The sequence below is a fragment of the Nuphar pumila genome, chromosome 13, assembly GCF_984573655.1.
Source record: "Nuphar pumila chromosome 13, dmNupPumi1.hap1.1, whole genome shotgun sequence".
Classification (NCBI taxonomy): Eukaryota; Viridiplantae; Streptophyta; class Magnoliopsida; order Nymphaeales; family Nymphaeaceae; genus Nuphar; species Nuphar pumila.
In genome coordinates, this window is record NC_143261.1 from 16,720,309 (window position 1) to 16,737,622 (window position 17,314).

Sequence of the window (17,314 nt, forward strand, 5' to 3'; positions counted from 1 at the left end):
TTCACGACATAGAAAAAATGACCCAACCAGGTAGAATCACGTTATAGATTGAAGAAGAATGAACAGCCCAATCGAGCACGTCTGATCGAGCCCAATCACGTTCCTTGCTCTGATACCATGAAAGAATGTTAAGTATTACCAGACCTACAATGGTACGTCGATCAGGCTTGCAGTGGCTCATTGATCAGCAGCGGCTCGTCGTTGTGTTTGAAAGAGAGAGAGAGAGAGAGAGAGAGAGAGAGAGAGAGAGAGATCCAAAAAATTGACTAGCAGCGCAGCAACCCTTCACGTGTATTAAACTTTTATGTTAGAGTCTGATTAGGGTTGTAATACCAATGACTAAACAACCCTCAATAATATAAGTTAATCACACATCATGTTTGGATCTTGGATCCATATCCGATCCAAACCCGAAACCATAAAATAAAAGACTATAACGTCTTAACATCTACTTCCTCTTTTTCATTTCTTTTATCAAACTTTTAGCCATGCCAAGATGAGTTTCTTTTTGGCATACTTCGACAATGACATCTTCTAAAGGAACTGAAGATGTCCTATGAAGGAGAGAAGACCTTATTCAAACTCCGAACGTAATCCATAGTAAAATTGAAAAAATTGTGCTTTTTCCATTTGTTCCTGCCTAAGTTCCACATCTTCCGTGGCCACCCACTTAGGCTCTAATAGTGCCAATTCATCCAAAAGAGAGGATAATGCATTAAAAAAATCATAGACATTAATGTCCCCTTATTTGGTTCTAATTTTCTCTTGCAAGTAATATTGTCTTGCAAGATCTTTCTAAGTGTACATGTCTTTTCATTTCAATATTATTCATGAACCATACAAGAATCTTAGCATGGTTACTCGACTTTCAATGGCCTTGGATCGAGCATCTTCTTCAAGAGTCTTTTCTTGACCTCCTTCAAGTTTGGTGAACTTGAGTTGAGGTTCAGGAATCGTGCCCATCACATATCCCCAAAGCTTCTTTCTTTTGAGGTTGTTCTCTATAGCAGAAGCCCACATCATTTAGTTGATACCATTGAGTTTGAAGGAAAAGTCAATTTTGTATTCATGTTTCGTTTGAATGATAGAGAGATGGAGAAAAATGCAGAAGAGTATGACCACTTGAAAGCACCACGAACACACAAACACTTTTGAATGTTTTTTCACGAACATAAATACTTTGCACAAGATCAAAAGCACTATAGCTACACAATGCAATGTGCACAACAACAAATCCACTAGGGATAACTCAATAGGCCAACTAGGGCTTGCAACAAAATATAAAAATAAGGACTGTATTAATGAAATGCTTAGCAAGAAGCATAAAAATAAATGGGGACAATATGCCCTTATTTATACACATCAATATATACAAGAGGGAGCCTTGGGAGCTCCCAACGGCTCTATGGGTAATTCCCATAGAGCCCCTAATGGCCAATTAAATTACAAAAATAAAAGACGAAAAACTATTCTAACTATGCTAACTAACCTATTACTATAGAACTAAAATAGTTACATAATGTGAAATGACCAAAATGCCCCTGTTGGGCATTATATATATTCTTTTATATTTAAGAATATATATAGATATATAAATACATACATATTTTAACAGCTTATAATCAAACATATCAAGGACAAAAGGCAAATAGCACATCCATGTAGATTCAAAACAAATCTCAGAAACGACTGTCGCAATTGAAAGTAGCAGTCCCATCATCTATTGATGATTATAAAGGCAATTCAAAATATTAATATCAAGGTAAAAGAAAAGGAAATGACTTACACATTGCAAGGACCTATTTTCAGAATTCAAGTGGTTGTTGTTCCACAGAAGTTTCATATTTGCTGATTATTTTGTAAGAACATATCAGGTAGCAGACAGTACCCAATGGAAACAAGATTGGCGTACATTCCTAAAATGGACCTTTCAAGTCTCAGAAAAGCAAGAAGAAAGAAGACATGAAGACAGACTGCCCAAAGCCAATTTGCCTCATCTTGCCTGTTGAGAGAGAGAGAGAGAGATTACAGTTATTGAATATATTGCAACAGACATTTCAAACAAGCAATTGAAATAACATAGACAATCACAATCATAAAGCAACAAGTCTTTGCTTCAAGACTTATATAGAGAATAGTGGTAATAAAAATACTAATAGCTACAGGTCTTATGCATGAAAACTAGCTTGTAACGACATTCCAAGAATATCACACTGCATGGTTACTAAACAGAAGACCACAAACCCACAAGCAGACACAGACAATATCATTGAACCACTGCTTCCTGGATCTAGATATGTACTGAAGAGAAATATCAGAAAAAACAGCAAAGATCTTGTAAACAGCTCATGAAGATTTGATGAATTGACTAAAAAAAGCTGCAAATTAGTGAATTTGCAATCTTAGATTTAGCAATGTAGACAACCTAAACAGAATCCAAGCCACAACTCATACAGTAGTGTCACATTGTGTAAATAGGAGACTCCATAAAGTCAAAACTCCAATCATGCAACCCCTAATCTTCTGTGCCAAAACTACCCAGAGAGCACATTCTCCATAAACCCAGCATTGCCTATTATGGTCAAACTTGTAATAATCTTCTAATCAACAAGTGTGTATATATATATAGTGGAGACATACACCAAATTCACAACCATTTCCATAAGTCTCCCAAACTGTGTTTGGTCATCTCAATTAAATAACCTGAATTTTGCAGCAGTGCTATACTCCTAGTACTTTAACAGTCACCTGTAAGGGTATCAACGGGTCGGGTTTGGTTCGGACCCAGGTGAAACCAGATTTGGACACGATTTTTGGGTATGGTATCGGGTCCGGACCCGGGTCTAATTGGGTCCATTATAAGAAAACCATACCTGAACCTGATAAGAACTACATGAACCAGACCCGGACCATTCCCGATAAAACCATATTTTTTAGCATTTTTACATTGAAATTTTGTGGGTCTTAATCGAAACTCGGGTTGGATCCAGGTGTGGTATAAAATTTCACAAACTATACCCGGATCCATGTATTAATCGGACCTTCGGGTCTGGGCCCAGGTCTTAAACGGATCTTATTATTTATCATCATAATCGGACCCTATAGGGTTTGGTTCGGGTTGGGTACGAGTAAACCCGACCCGTTGACACCCCTAGTCACCTGTATCATTCAAGGTAATTTCTTGGTGAGGGTTTTTCTCAGAGATATTTTCAAAAAGTGTTTTTTCTCAGGAAAATCTCAGAAACTTTAAAAATTAAAAAATAATATTATTGCAATATTTTGCCGATATTGTCGGCTTAGCTTAAAATGCCGATAATATCACGATACTTTCAAAATATCAGCAATATCAGTCACTATGGTTTAACATAACCAGACATTAGAATTATCAAACCTTGAGATTATAGAGATTTTGTAGTTGTTGCATCTCAACTGATTCGACCACTTAAACCTCATTTTCCACTGCCTGGTAGGGGTGCACACAAGCTGAGGTCGAGCCAAGCCTAGGATGTTCAAGCTCGGCTTGGCCAGAAATATATTTACTCGAGCTCCGCTTGGCCAGAAATATATTTACTCGAGCTCAGCTTGTGTGCACCCCTACCAGGTGGTGGAAAAAGAGGTTTAAGTGGTCGAATTAGTGCACACAAGCTGTCTTCGAGCTCCAGCCAAGCTGAGCTTGACCATAATCCACAAAAACAAACTGGTTTGCACTTTTAAAAGGGGTAGGGTTCGATTCCACCACCTCCAAAAAAGCTGGCACAAGAACTCACCACTAGGGTGGGCCACCTTTTTCCTAAATATTATAAAAGCAGAAGCAAGAGTATCAAGTGTGAAAAATTGAATGCATTATAACTTTTTCTTAATTGAGAATCTTGTTATGTGGAATGATAATGTAATTAAAAAATTGTATGGGCATGTACATAGAGTTTTTATAAAAAAGCAAGTGTTACTTACATGACACATTGTAATTTTTCAAAAAAAATAATGAACTAGCACTTATAACTGCTCTCTCTCTCTCTCTCTCTCTCTCTCTCTCTCTCTCTCTCTCTCTCTCTCTCTCTCTCTCTCTCTCTCTCTCTCTCTCTCTCTCTCTCTCTCTCTCTCTCTTAATAGGCATGACCCAAGTGTCAATTTATAGTAAATTAATCATGCTGAAAACATCTGTAAGGTCAGAATTTCGAAAAAATACCGAAAAAAATCTTAGTGGGTAGGGTTGGTACATTTTCTATCTGGTAGTTTCCATCTCTCTCTCTCTCTCTCTCTCTCTCTCTCTATATATATATATATATATATATATATATATATATATATATAATTTATGATGTTGTAATAAGAAATACCCATTAGGGGAATTTCAGTCTTTTCACAGTATTGTAATAGGTTGTGCCCATTAGGGGCACAATAGTCTTTTGTATTTTTCTCTTTTATTTTTGTAACTTAGTAATTAAGTTTAGGGTTGAGGACACTTAAGTAAAAGGCCCATAGAGTCATTGGGACCTCCCCAACGACTCTATTTCTAATTTTCTAGCCATTGTGGAGGTCCCAATGGCTCTATGTTGCTTGTGTTGTTTATAAATAGGAGTGTTCCCCCTCTTGTAAATTTGATGCTTCTCCTAAGCATTTCCAATCAATAAGATTTATATGTTTTATCCTCTTGTGTTCTATTTTGGCTCTTTGTAAGCCTTTGTATGTACCTTTGTGATTGTGTATTGCTTTTTGGCATTTGTATTGTCCCTTAAGTGGACTTGTGTTTATGCTTGTGCTCTTTGTATTTGCTTTCTGCTTGTTTCATTACATTTATGACACTATCATTAGGCATGAACAATTCTGTTGCTCCTATCTTGTTCATATAGCTATGTATCATCTGACAAAATAGACATCCATAAACAACTCCTTTGTGACTATGTGGTCAACATATGCATTTAGTTCGATAAATTGCAGATGCATGAACAAAACATTGGTTTTTTTCTACTGCAGATGCATGAACAGAACATTGATTTTTTTCTTAATAATGAAAAAACCCTGATTTTACATAAGAACCAGTCTTTCCCTCTGGATTTCATTAACATCTATTAGAAAAAACTAGACTTATCTTGGATGTTTCAATTCAGATTACTTTGTGCAATCAAATCCTAATTTGACCAATGATTTATAGGAGACTTCCTCTTATATATATATATATATATATATATATATATATATATATATATATATATAGAGAGAGAGAGAGAGAGAGAACTTGACTCATCACCTATGTCACACGGACTCGGCTAAGGAGGTGCCGCACCCGAGTCGACACGCCCCGACACGGGTGCGGACTCGGGTGCGGCTTCGGACTCGGCCCGGACTCGGTCAACGCCGAGTCGGACTCGGTCAACGAGTCGAGGCCGAGTCCGTCCACATTTTGGACTCGATCAACTTTGACCGAGTCCAAAAATGTCCATTTCGACTTTTAAATTACATTTTGGATCTGGGTCGGGTCGGGTCTGGACCCGACCCAGATCCAAATTTTTTTTGCAGCCGAACCCTAAAAGGGGTTTATCGACAGGGGAAGGGGCTTACCCTCTCGATTTTGCTTCTCCCCTTCAGCCCCTGCAGCTTTCTCCTCCACCCACGCCGGCGATCCAGACTCCGGCGACGATACGCACAAGCAACCACCGTCTCCCCCTCCGTCAACACTCAATAGGTACGTCGATTAACCCTCCCTCTACTCGCAGCCTCCCTTGCACCGTCTGCTCCCAGAAGAGGGGCTCGGCCCCTCTCTGTGCCTCCTATTCACAGAGGAGGGGCTTGGCCCCTCCTTGTTTCGCTTATGACAGGCAGGCCCCTCCCCCCGTACCCTCTGCTCGCAGAAGAGGGGCTCGCCCCCCCCCCCCCCTCCCTTCACCCTTTGCTCGCAGAAGAGGGGCTCGCCCCCCCTCCCTGCACCCTCTGCTCGCAGAAGAGGGGCTCGGCCCCTCCCTGTGAGTCTGATTCATAGAGGAGGGGCTCAACCCCTCCTCGTTTCCCTTTTATTGAAAAAGTTCAAAGTAGGAGTGGGGGAAGGAGGGGGCTCGGCTGATAGGTCGAGCCTTGCCATGCCGAACAACAGGGGAAACGAGGAGGGACCGAGCCCCTCCTCGTTTTCCTTTTGTTCGGCAGGGGTAAGAAGGAGTGGGGGAAGGAGGGGGTTCGGCTGACAGGTCGAGCCTTGCCACGCCGGACAGAAGGGAAATGAGGGTCCGGCAGCCCCCCACCCATCCCCCCTCCCTGCACCCTTTGCTCGCAGAAGAGGGGCTCGGCCCCTCCCTTTGCCTTCGATTCACAGAAGAGGGGCTCGACCCCTCATTTCCCTTCTGTCCGGCGTGGCAAGGCTCGGCCTGTCAGCCGAACCCCCTCCTTCCCCCACTCCTTCTTACCCCTGCCGAACAAAAGGAAAACGAGGAGAGGCTCGGCCCCTCCTCGTTTCCCCTGCTGCCTTTGGCTTTTTGGCAAGGGCGAATCCCCCGGCACGGATAAGGTTCAGCAGGGGCTTGCCCTGCCCCTCCTTTTTTGCGTTAGATAGGGGGTAGCTCCTATTACTATTATTTTGAAGTGTTTATTAACTTTATTTTATTTACTTGTTTTCTTTTCAGTTTTCACTTTTCAGATATAATGGCGAGTTCTAGCGGTAGTGTCAATACATTTGGTTCAAGTTCTAACCCTGAATTAGAAGTTTCTCAACCACTTTGGAGGCTTGTGACAAAAGGGGTAAAAGCTAGTAGTGGTGGTGGTGGGAATGTGCAGTTTCATTGTAATCTATGTAAGACTGTTTTCACAGGTTCTTATACGCGTGTGAAAGCACATCTTTTGCATATTCGTGGTCAAGGAATTAGAGCATGTTCTGGGGTTGACAAAGACATGTTAAAGCAATTAAAAAAAGAACAAGAGGAAGCTGAAAAGAAGAAAATTGCAGAGATGAGAAGCGATTCGATTAATTTGTCTTTTCCTACTGCTAGTGATATACAAGAGCTTTTAAAGAAAAGAAAGATGGAAAGCAATAAAACAATACAAGTGTCATTCAAAAACATGGCAAGAGCAGAAATTGATAAAAAGATTGGTCGATTCTTTTACTCAAGCTCAATTTCTTTTAATGTAGCTAGAAGTCCATACTGGAAAGATATGATTACATCTTTGGCTAATTGCAATTTGAGTGGTTATGTGTCTCCTAGTTCAGAAAAACTAAGAACAGTCATTCTTGCAGAGGAAAAAAATAGAATTGAAGACTTGTTAGAGACTCAAAAATTTGCATGGAAACGACATGGAGTGTCGATTGTTTCTGATGGGTGGACTGATATACAAAGGCGACCACTGATAAACTTCATTGCTTACTCACTTAATGGGCCAATCTTTTTGAAGACTGTTGATGCATCTGGAGAGTATAAAGATGTTGAATATTTAAAGAGATTATTTGTCGAAGTGATAAAAGAAGTGGGTGAAGAAAGTGTGGTGCAAATCATTACTGACAATGCTCCAGTTTGCAGTCGTGCAGGAATGAATTTGGCAAGTGAAGATACATATTCACATATTTTTTGGACTCCTTGTGCAGCACACAGTTTAAATTTGGCACTTAAGAGTATATGCAATCCATCAAAAGATGATGCACATGCACATGAAATGTGCTTATGGATTGAGGAAATAGAACATGATGTTCGAAATATTAGAAATTTTGTTGTAAACCATCATCATGCCCTTTCTATATTTAATAGGCATTCTGATCTCAAGTTACTGAAAGTTGCTGAAACTCGTTTTGCTTCTCTCATTGTTATGATAAAAAGAATTAAGCAACTCAAGAATGCATTGATGATGATGGTGGCTGATCAAGATTGAGATTTTTATCGTACTGAAGATGATGTCAAGGCTCAAGCTATCAAAAAATGCATCTGTGATGATTCTTGGTGGGATAAAATTAAATATTTTGTTGAATTTACAGAGCCTATTTGGGAAATGTTGAGAGAAGTTGACAGAGATGTACCCATGCTTCATAGAATTTATGAAATGTGGGACAATATGATTGAAAAGTTCAAAGTATCATTTTTAAACATGAGAAGAAAGATATTGCACTTGATGATTCAGAATTTTACAATCATGTACATTCAGTTTTAGTGAGAAGATGGGATAAAAACAATACACATTTGCATTGCATGACACACTCTCTCAATCCAAAATACTACGCAAAAAAATGGTTGACAGCAGGTGTTGGTCGTGTTTCTCCAAATGAAGATTCTGAGATATCAAGAAATAAAATGATATATTTGGGAAGACTTTTTAATGATCCTCACATGTTTAAGGTTATAAATAGTGAGTTTGGCAAGTTATCTACTGGGAGATTTGATTATTTAGCAGCACTTGTGGCAAGGGACGAGGAAGATCCCCTTAATTGGTGGGCAACATATGGATCAGAGACACCAAATCTGCAACGTCTTGCAATGAAGTTGTTATCTCAACATGCTACATCATCTTGTTGTGAAAGAAATTGGAGTACATATGCTCAAATTCACAACATTAAAAGAAACAAACTCACTAGTAAAAGAGCAGAGGATTTGGTTTATGTTCACTCAAATCTACGATTAATTTCTCGCCGCACCAAAGAAGAGTATAGGTACTTTTATTTTTGTATTCAAAGTTTGTATTTAAATATTTGCATTCAAAGTTTTAAGTTAGATACTAATATAGTCATTTTTTGATGCAGTTGTGGACCATCCAAAGAATTGGAATGTAAATCCAGAAGATTTTGACTTGGAGGGAGAACATAATTTACATACTCTCAACATGGACTACCTCGATCCTGTTCTTCCCTCTAATTCAGACGATGAGGTAGATTTATGATAAGTTTTGTTGTTTATCACACTCACAAGCTTCTTTATGTGTTATATTTTGGTAAGTTTGTGTTGTTAAGAATTGCTTTTTTATTTTTGCTTTAAAATTTACAATCTTTATGTGTTAATTTATTGTTATATATAATTATATATATTTAAAATATATATATTTATAATATATATTTTTTAATATATATATATAGCTGAGTCCCCGTGTCCAAATTTTTTGGAATTGCGCCGCACCCGTGTCGCACCCGCACCCATGTGACATAGCTCATCACCTTTCCCTTGCTGACGGCTATAGTCATACCAAAATACATATAGCAGATATATGAAGAGTACCAGCAAATTGACCCATAATAAAACCTAAAACTCAAGTATGCATCATGTCATGCTACCAGTTATGCAAATCATGGTACTTTCTAAGTGAACAGAAAATATGGAGGAGCTTTGGAATGAAAACTTTGATAACTTCAGAGGTGGTGGCAGACAGCTGCCAGGGATTAATTGTTGTACAGCCGGCTGCGTCAAGATACCATTTTGCAACAATGATTCTTAACTAATTCACAATTTTATCTTACATGTAGTGACATAATTAAGGGAATAAAAGCTTTCCTTATTAACCATAATATCTCTATAATAACAATACATTGCAACTTTGCAAGGTTTAATATGTGATAGTCATCTTTGCAAGGTTTAATATGTGATAGTCATGCACAATATCTATTATGCTTACCTTTCCTCTCTCAACAACAATCCTACAAATTGGTGTGTATTTTCTCTCATTGTTGACAAAGTATATATTTATCTTCTCACTTGCAAAATCAATAGCTGCCTGAACATGGTATATGCAAGTTGTTATCACTGTGCACTAAATATCTTAACCAATAGTTTCATAAAGATATACTTTAAAGTGATAAAACTATTTTATGCCGCTTTTAAAAAAAATCATAATTGTATCACTTTAAATGCCTAAGAAATAGCAGTTGGTCCACTTTTTTTGTCCATTTGTTTTCCTCCATTCACCAGAAAGTCATGCATTTTCAAGTAGCCTTTTAACCAAAATATGCTCCCTAACTCGAAACATTGAGTGAAAAAGCACGCAATTGATGGTTTGGAGGTCTTATTTGTTTTGTTAAATAGAATACGTTCATAACCATGAATAGAATTAGTATACTATTTACCCTTATTCTACTTCATAATAGGTGATTGCACTGTTTTCCAGCACTTAATCAACATGGCAAACTATTTGAGTTAAAACAAGTGTTGTTGCTACAAATAGCAACATGACATCCTTCACACAAGGATAATAATGTAGAGAAGGGTGGATTCTCCAAGCAAAAATAGCAGAAGTAGCCACTAGGTTCCTTTCAAGCACGTATCTTCCTCCTAGATGTTCTCGAGTGATGCATGGTTTGAAAACTGAACACCATGTCAAATTTTTCCCCATGTGTCTAGAGGAAGGTATGTGAGTTGTGGGGGTAAAAAAAAATCTGACTATATTGAAATAAACAAAAGCAAAGTAATCATGATAGACACACAATACAGAAACAGATCAGACAAGGGCTAATGTCTAAGTTGAAACCATGGTTTACAAAAGCTCCTACATGTTCTCAAAAGATAACTTCTCGGAAGATGAAAGCTAGACACTTTCTAAACTTGCTTCTCATGTCATAGAACCTTCTGCAAATGCCAAATAGGAAATACACCTCTATCAGAAGCAAAACATTCATACAATTAAGGAATAGTGATTCCTAGAGGAATGTAGTTGACCTATTTTAATCTGATAATGAGGTAAATCGTAAATGTCATCCTATTTTTTCTGATTTATTTAGAATGCAAAAGATGTCTTCATCTCCATTTTTACTAAACCCAAAGGCTTTTTAAGCAATTCAATTTAAAGAATAAGTCAATGCAAAGTGTTTAAATTTTTTTATTCCAGATCATACATTCGTAAATTTAATGAAAGAAGTGTCTCTGTCTAACTCCTTGTGTAGTTACACCATAGAGTGCTTGGAGAAAACGAAGACCAAATTTACCATGTACGTGCTATTTCTGATAGGATGCTTCTCATCATTTGTCTATGCACTCTCCCAAGGGAATGAAAGAATTATAAAGAGCCGCATTGCTTCATTTTCATCCATTTACTACTCACAAATCACACAATGCTACACTCTACCAACAGGATGACTGACGGGATAAAGAACTGCATCACTTTATATCTATTCATTTACTAGTTTCAAGTCACACATCGCACTATCATCCTAAACTAGCAATTGACAATCATGCGTTTTAAAACCAAGGATTTTACACTGCTCCAATCCATGTCAACGGGCACAACTAAGACAACCAATAATTCCATTGCAACTCTGAAAAATCAAACTCGATTTATTATCTTAGCATCCTATCAATAAAAAATCTAATAATGCATTTAGAGTGGGGGAGGGGGAGGAGGGATTACATGGTAACAATCACCTGAAAAATGAACAATTCGTGTCCCACCAACCCCAAAACCGTATTCAAATTTGAAAATCGACCAATTCTGATTCTTAAGAGTCTCTATCTACAGTAATCTAAACAACAAAATAAAAAAGACAAACAATAACCCCTAGGGAAGCATCCATAGGAATCAAATTTGGGGAACATTCATCCCTCAGTAACCAATATCACAGGCAAAATCCAATCTAGGGGGAAATTGGGTACATCAAAAAGAGCAATAAAAAACATAAAAAATGCGGAATCGAAGAAACCCACAAATCCGATTAAAGCCTACCTCTATGGCAGACCATCACGCGTTGGCGGTTTTGGGGATCAACGGAATGGGTTGCTTCTGCTGCTCCTTGAGCTTCTTCTCTTCGTCGCGAATCTTTTGCATCTGCATGACCCTCTCCATCACCAGCTCGTACTCGCACTTCTCGTAGCGGTGCCTCTCGCTCTCGCACTTCCAAGGGAGGTAGAACTCATTGACCCTGCATTTGTTGAGGGGGATGAGGAGGTGGGCACACTGGTCTCTGTAGGGGATAGGGACCCTGGCCTCCATCATCTCTTCCTGAGTCGCGATCATCTTCTTCGACGATCCCTCCACCTCCATTCTGCAACCCCTCTCTCTCTCTCTCTCTCGCTCTCGCTCGCTCACTCGCTCGCTTTATAATTGGAAGGTCGGACTATCGGAGTAAGGTGGGTTGGTCTTATGGAGGACGTTTGATTGCGCGACATTTTTACTCAATGAAAACTTTTTTCTAGAATTCTTTTATCCAAAGACTAGAATTCGTTCGATTGAAAATACAAGAAAAAGAAAGTTGTCCAACTTTAAGGGCGCGTTTGGAAGAGAGAAAAACTCTCATAAGAAAAGAAAGTTTTGCCTTTAAGAGTTTTTTATAAGATAAGTTTTTCAAAAGAAAGTTTTTCATTCATTTGTGTAGCAGGAGAAAAACAATGTGAAAAAATGAGAGAGAGAAGGGTGGTGGTGAGATGGGTAGTGGAGAGTGTACAAATAAATTTTCTCTTGGTAGGAAACATTTCTCCACCACCCCTCATCGAGGAATGTTTACTATTAAAAAGTGTATTTTTTTGAAAAAAACTCTTTTAGCTAAAAAGTCTCTCTCATTTGAAAGGGTTAAAAAAATAGTATGAACTTTCTATTTTGCGTCACTTTTCCTGAATCTTTCTCGCTTCCAAAGGTACCCTAGAGGTCAGACTATTTTCTCTTGAGAATGTTGCCTAACCAAACATAACTTTTTGAGACATTTTCAAAAAAGCTGCAATCCAGTCTTCAAACTACCTTATCAGCAGAAAAACCTCACTTATACGTGCGAGCTCTGTCATAAACATAGGTAGTTTTCTTTGGAATTCAAGGCAGGGTAGTCATTTTCCTTGCTTGGGCAAGTGTTCCTCTTTATAAAGAAAAGAGTGAATTTTGCTTTTTTGCTAAGCCAAAAAAAAAAAATCCCCTCCCTCCCTCAATCATGACTAAGGATGTGATGTGACCCGCAGAGAGCTCGTGCACATCAGAGTTAGCCGGTTGTATCAGTTGGCGTTGCCACACCAGCGCCGCAACAACAGAAGGTCGTACTTGCCAGCGTGGTTCTTAGTTGCTTGTACAGATTTTGAGCTGCCACTTCAGCAGAAGAAATAGTAGTGACTTAGCCAGTCACTTGAACGGTTGAGAGAAGGCCACCTCAACGTGTCTAGATACAGTGAAAGGGAGCCTTGGGCGCCCCCTTCAGCTGGGCAGATCCAGTGAATGTGCGTCAACTCAGATGAACAAGTTCAGTGAATGTGGACTTGAGTTGTTTGGGACCACATGAGCAATTGCAATACTGTTGTGGTTTTCAATTCTGGTTTTCGGTTTTTGGTCGCCTATAAATAAGGCACTTGTAATGCATTTTGTATCTTTTGAACTTTGAAATATTGGAATGAAAAACCGAGCTTCGACTTTTAGAAGAGAGGAATCTCTTGGTGCCTTTGTGCATTCGGTTCTCCTATTTTGAAAAATTCAGGAATTGATGCATGTGTCATTCCTTGGGCCAATTCAAGTCGGTTTAAGGCTGACTAAGTTGGAATTACGCTAGATCCAGTGCTTCAAGCCTAAATCTGGCGATCACACGCCCGGCAAGATAGCAGATTCTTTTGGAGCTTCAAGTTGCTGAGAAGATGACAAGAGCTCATCCCTCACTTCGAGTAATCGATGAATATTGATCTTCTCTTACTCAATTTCAATTTGATTCGACAAGAATATTCACTATTGGTTCATTTGCTTGTGCCGCACATACCAGATTGACGACTTCAACTGCGTTGCCCGAGGAACACTCTGGTGGCTTTAAGAGATCTTTCATAATCTCTTTAGGCTAAGGGAGATTTTTCGACTAGCGATCGTCTACTGCCAAAAGCAGGATCGACTTGAGTCGACACTGCAACAATGTAGTCTTTACAGGTCCCAGGATCAGGACGTTCCCCAGCCTTTGACGCAACTCCTGTCTAAAGTGTCAAGGCATTAGTGCCACAGCACCGCACGCGTCGCAGCTCCTGCCTCCTGCACGCGCTGCAACACGTGCATCATCAACTCCAGTGCGCATTTCCTCCTGCCGCGCAAACCTGCCCACGTGCATTTCCTCCTGGCGCGTAAACCTCCCCGCACGCATTTCCTCCTGCTGTGCAAACCTCCCTGTGCATGCTTCATCCTGATGCGCACGTCTCCATCACGCGCATGTTCGCATTGCCATGCACACCTGCATCGCACGTCTGCACTGCTGCGCATACCTCCTTTGCGTGCATGTCAACATTGCCACACACACCACCTGCACGCGCATAGAACTACCATCGCGTAAGCTTCTCCCATATGCATCACCTGCAACACTTATCTCCCTGGCACACTGTGTAACACCCCAACAATTTGGAAGTAATTTTTTTTATTTATTTAGTGGTACCCCTACACCCCATTTTGGTGGGATTCCCCTAACTTCTTAGAAAAGGGGAAACCACCCAGCTAACTCCCACACGTTTTTGTGGGAGATGGGCTTTAGGATAGGGAGTTACCAGCTCCACGGTTTTACCCCTTTTTCAAAGTAAAAATCGTTGTCTTTTTGTGCAAAAAGACATTCCACGCACAAGGGATTTCGAACCATGGCCTTCCACCAAAGAGGCAATGAACCCCACCACTTGTGCTATCCTTGACTTCGTTGCAAAGTGTGTGATTTTTTTTTGTATTTAACCCCTTTTGGTTCCGTTCCGGATTCCATGTAAAAAGGAAACATTTTTCCTTCCTATGTAGGCGCACCATGGGTTTTGAACTAAGGTTGTGGTTCCAAATAACCGTGCGTCCTACCACAACACCACTTTACCATTTGTTGTTTACTTTTGCAAAGAAATTTCCTATATGTCTTCTTGGGACGTTTCTATAGTTGGTGGATTTTTCTCGTTTCCACGTAGGCTTTCTCGATTCTTCTTGTCTTCGCATTAACTTTCATTTAATATACTTCGGATCTCACACTAGAGTCTTGAAGTATTCAAATTTCTCGAGATAACTTTGTGAATCGGGTCGGATCTTCGAATCTCGCTAAAGTCCGGATCCAAGTCCCATTTCTAGTATTCGTTATCGGGTTCACTCTATTAACCCGCAAGCATCGAAATTGCATTGAATATTACAAAAATCATATTATTTCACACAAATGCACATTTTTATTTCATTGATAATTTCTTAAAATTCATGGGTTTTACACACTGCCTACAATAGTGCGCATTTGAGCATCTTCCTACTGCATGGATCATACGGTGCAACTACCTATACAACCCCCTAACGCATCACACAGTGGCACCATGTTCGGTTGAAGCCTCACAGTATATTGAAGCTATGAACCTCCTTGCACTCTGGTGTGCATAATTATGAGGTTGTCCTACATGGCAGCATTGACTGAGTAGGCTGATTGCAACCTAGGCCAATTGTGGCCGGAATTGTGAGCTGAAATTAAGATAGCTCGTATTGTTGCTTTTGTGTTGCTTTTGCTAGCCTTGTATCCTAACATTGAGCTAGATGAAACCCCCCTATTCACCTTGTAATAGTATAGTGTTTTAGTGGACACAACAACACAGACACACACTCACAAGTGGCGCCGAATACAAAGTTCAAAAAGAGAGAGGAGCTAAAAAGAATAGCTCAACAACTCTAAACTTCCGCGCAAAAAGATTATAGAGACCTCGAGCAAGGTCCTTGCCTTCCAAAAATGGATCAAAAAATGAAGGTCCCACCAAGCGGTATCAAAGCCAACGAAGGCCTTAGACCGGATGAGTGTTCTAGTTCTCATATTGGAGAACAAAGATTGACAATATCTTTCTATGTTGAGATGCAAACCGAATTCATGAGGAAGCTCTCTCATAAGGATGATGAGTCAAATTTGAGAATGGAAAAACTTGAGTTGCTCATGCTTCAACTCACTCAAAACGTAAATGCTATAGTGAGAGGGAAAGAGCAAATGACTCCAAGGCAAAATCATGAGGTACGATTTAGAAATGAAGAAGGGGATGATGAAGTTCCTCATTGGAATTTCATTCAAAAGCAAAAGTCAAGGTAGAGGTACCTATCTTCAAAGGAGAATATTCGAAAGAATGGTTGTTTAAAGTCATTCACTACTTTACTTGCCATCAAACTCCCAATGACCGGAAGATTGACGAAGCTATATCTCGGTTAGAGGGAAATGCATTGCATTGGTATTCTTGATATGAAATTATGTACGGGAAGTCGGATTGACCAACTTTCCAACAAGCAATAGTAGAAAGATTCAGCCCTACACTGATGGTCAATCATAGTGTGTCCCTAAAACAACTCAAGCAAAAGGGAATGCTAGATGAATATCAAAGTGAATTTGAATAAGTATGTTCAATGCTTTCACCTATGGACCAAAGAACCTTGTTTGATTCTTATGTAGGGGGTCTAAAAGATGAGTTGAGAATAAAAGTACTCGCATCCAATGTACACACTACACGTGAAGCTTACAAAGTCGCCAAGCTATTTGAAGAGAAAATAAAGTTGAGTGCTTCGATTCACAAATGGAAAGGTAAAGACAATCCCAAGTTTGTCAAAATGAATCCAAGAGAAGATGACAAAAATAGAGTCTTGGTTAAGCTTAAAACCGAGTATGTGACCCAATCACAACTCAAGAAAAAAAGGAAAAAGGGTGAGTGTTTTCGATGCGTTGAATTGTGAAACCCAAGCCATAAATGCAAAAGTTTGAAAATTCTTCAAATCTAAGAGGAGTAAGAGGTGAGTGAAGAATCCAAAGAGGAAACACTAGAAAATGAGGGATATCATGCACTATCAAGGAATGCTACTCCAAATTCGATGAAGTTTGAAGGCAAGATTAATGAGCACAAAGTTCAAGTGTTAGTAGACACTGGGGCAACACATAGTTTTATTAAGGAAAAAATGGCTTTGAAAACGGGTTGCCAAATCAAGGAACACCCAATGTTTCAAGTTTTCATTGGTGATGGTGAAAGTTTACAATGCACTCATGTTTACCAAGATGCTCCACTTATGTTCAATCAATCCAAGTTCTTGGTAGATCTCTATCTACTTTCAATACAAGGGATGTATGTGGTCTTAGGGATCACATGGCTTACACTATTGGAAAAGGTCTCATGGGATTTCAGTAACATGGAAATGAGTTATAGAAAAGGCAATGAATGTGGCATTCTAAAAGCAAGTAACTCAAGATGTTGAAAATAAGAAAGTACTTCAAACATTGAGGTCAACCAAGAGGGTCGTATTGTGTTTGGTTAAAAAAATTAAAATAGATAAAAACCAAATAAACATTCTGAGTGATTTGGCTCAAGTGTTATAAGAGTTCCATATGGTATTCAAGGAACCTAAGGAATTGTCACCACCAAGGTCCCAAGACTATCATATTGTGTTAGATGAGAACTCCAAACCTGTGAATGTTCGACCATATTGTTATGTGGTTACTTAAAAAGAGGCAATGAAGGAAATG

At 39.3% G+C, this 17,314-nt stretch overlaps 1 protein-coding gene across 1 annotated transcript; it reads right to left on the minus strand.

Moving 5' to 3' along the window:
• Positions 1-1,669: 1,669 nt before the first annotated feature.
• On the minus strand, positions 1,670-11,991 carry LOC149817924 (NADH-ubiquinone oxidoreductase B18 subunit). The gene is made up of 2 exons (XM_089986422.1): positions 11,608-11,991; positions 1,670-2,002 (listed from the first exon to the last, which is right to left on the minus strand). The coding sequence occupies exon 1, from the start codon at positions 11,923-11,925 to the stop codon at positions 11,623-11,625; it is 303 nt and encodes a 100-aa protein (XP_089842548.1). The 5' UTR covers positions 11,926-11,991; the 3' UTR covers positions 1,670-2,002; positions 11,608-11,622.
• Positions 11,992-17,314: the final 5,323 nt, after the last annotated feature.

Excerpts from the sequence above, each read along its gene's own strand:
- LOC149817924 (XM_089986422.1), bottom strand. The coding sequence starts at position 11,925 with ATGGAGGTGGAGGGATCGTCGAAGAAGATGATCGCGACTCAGGAAGAG.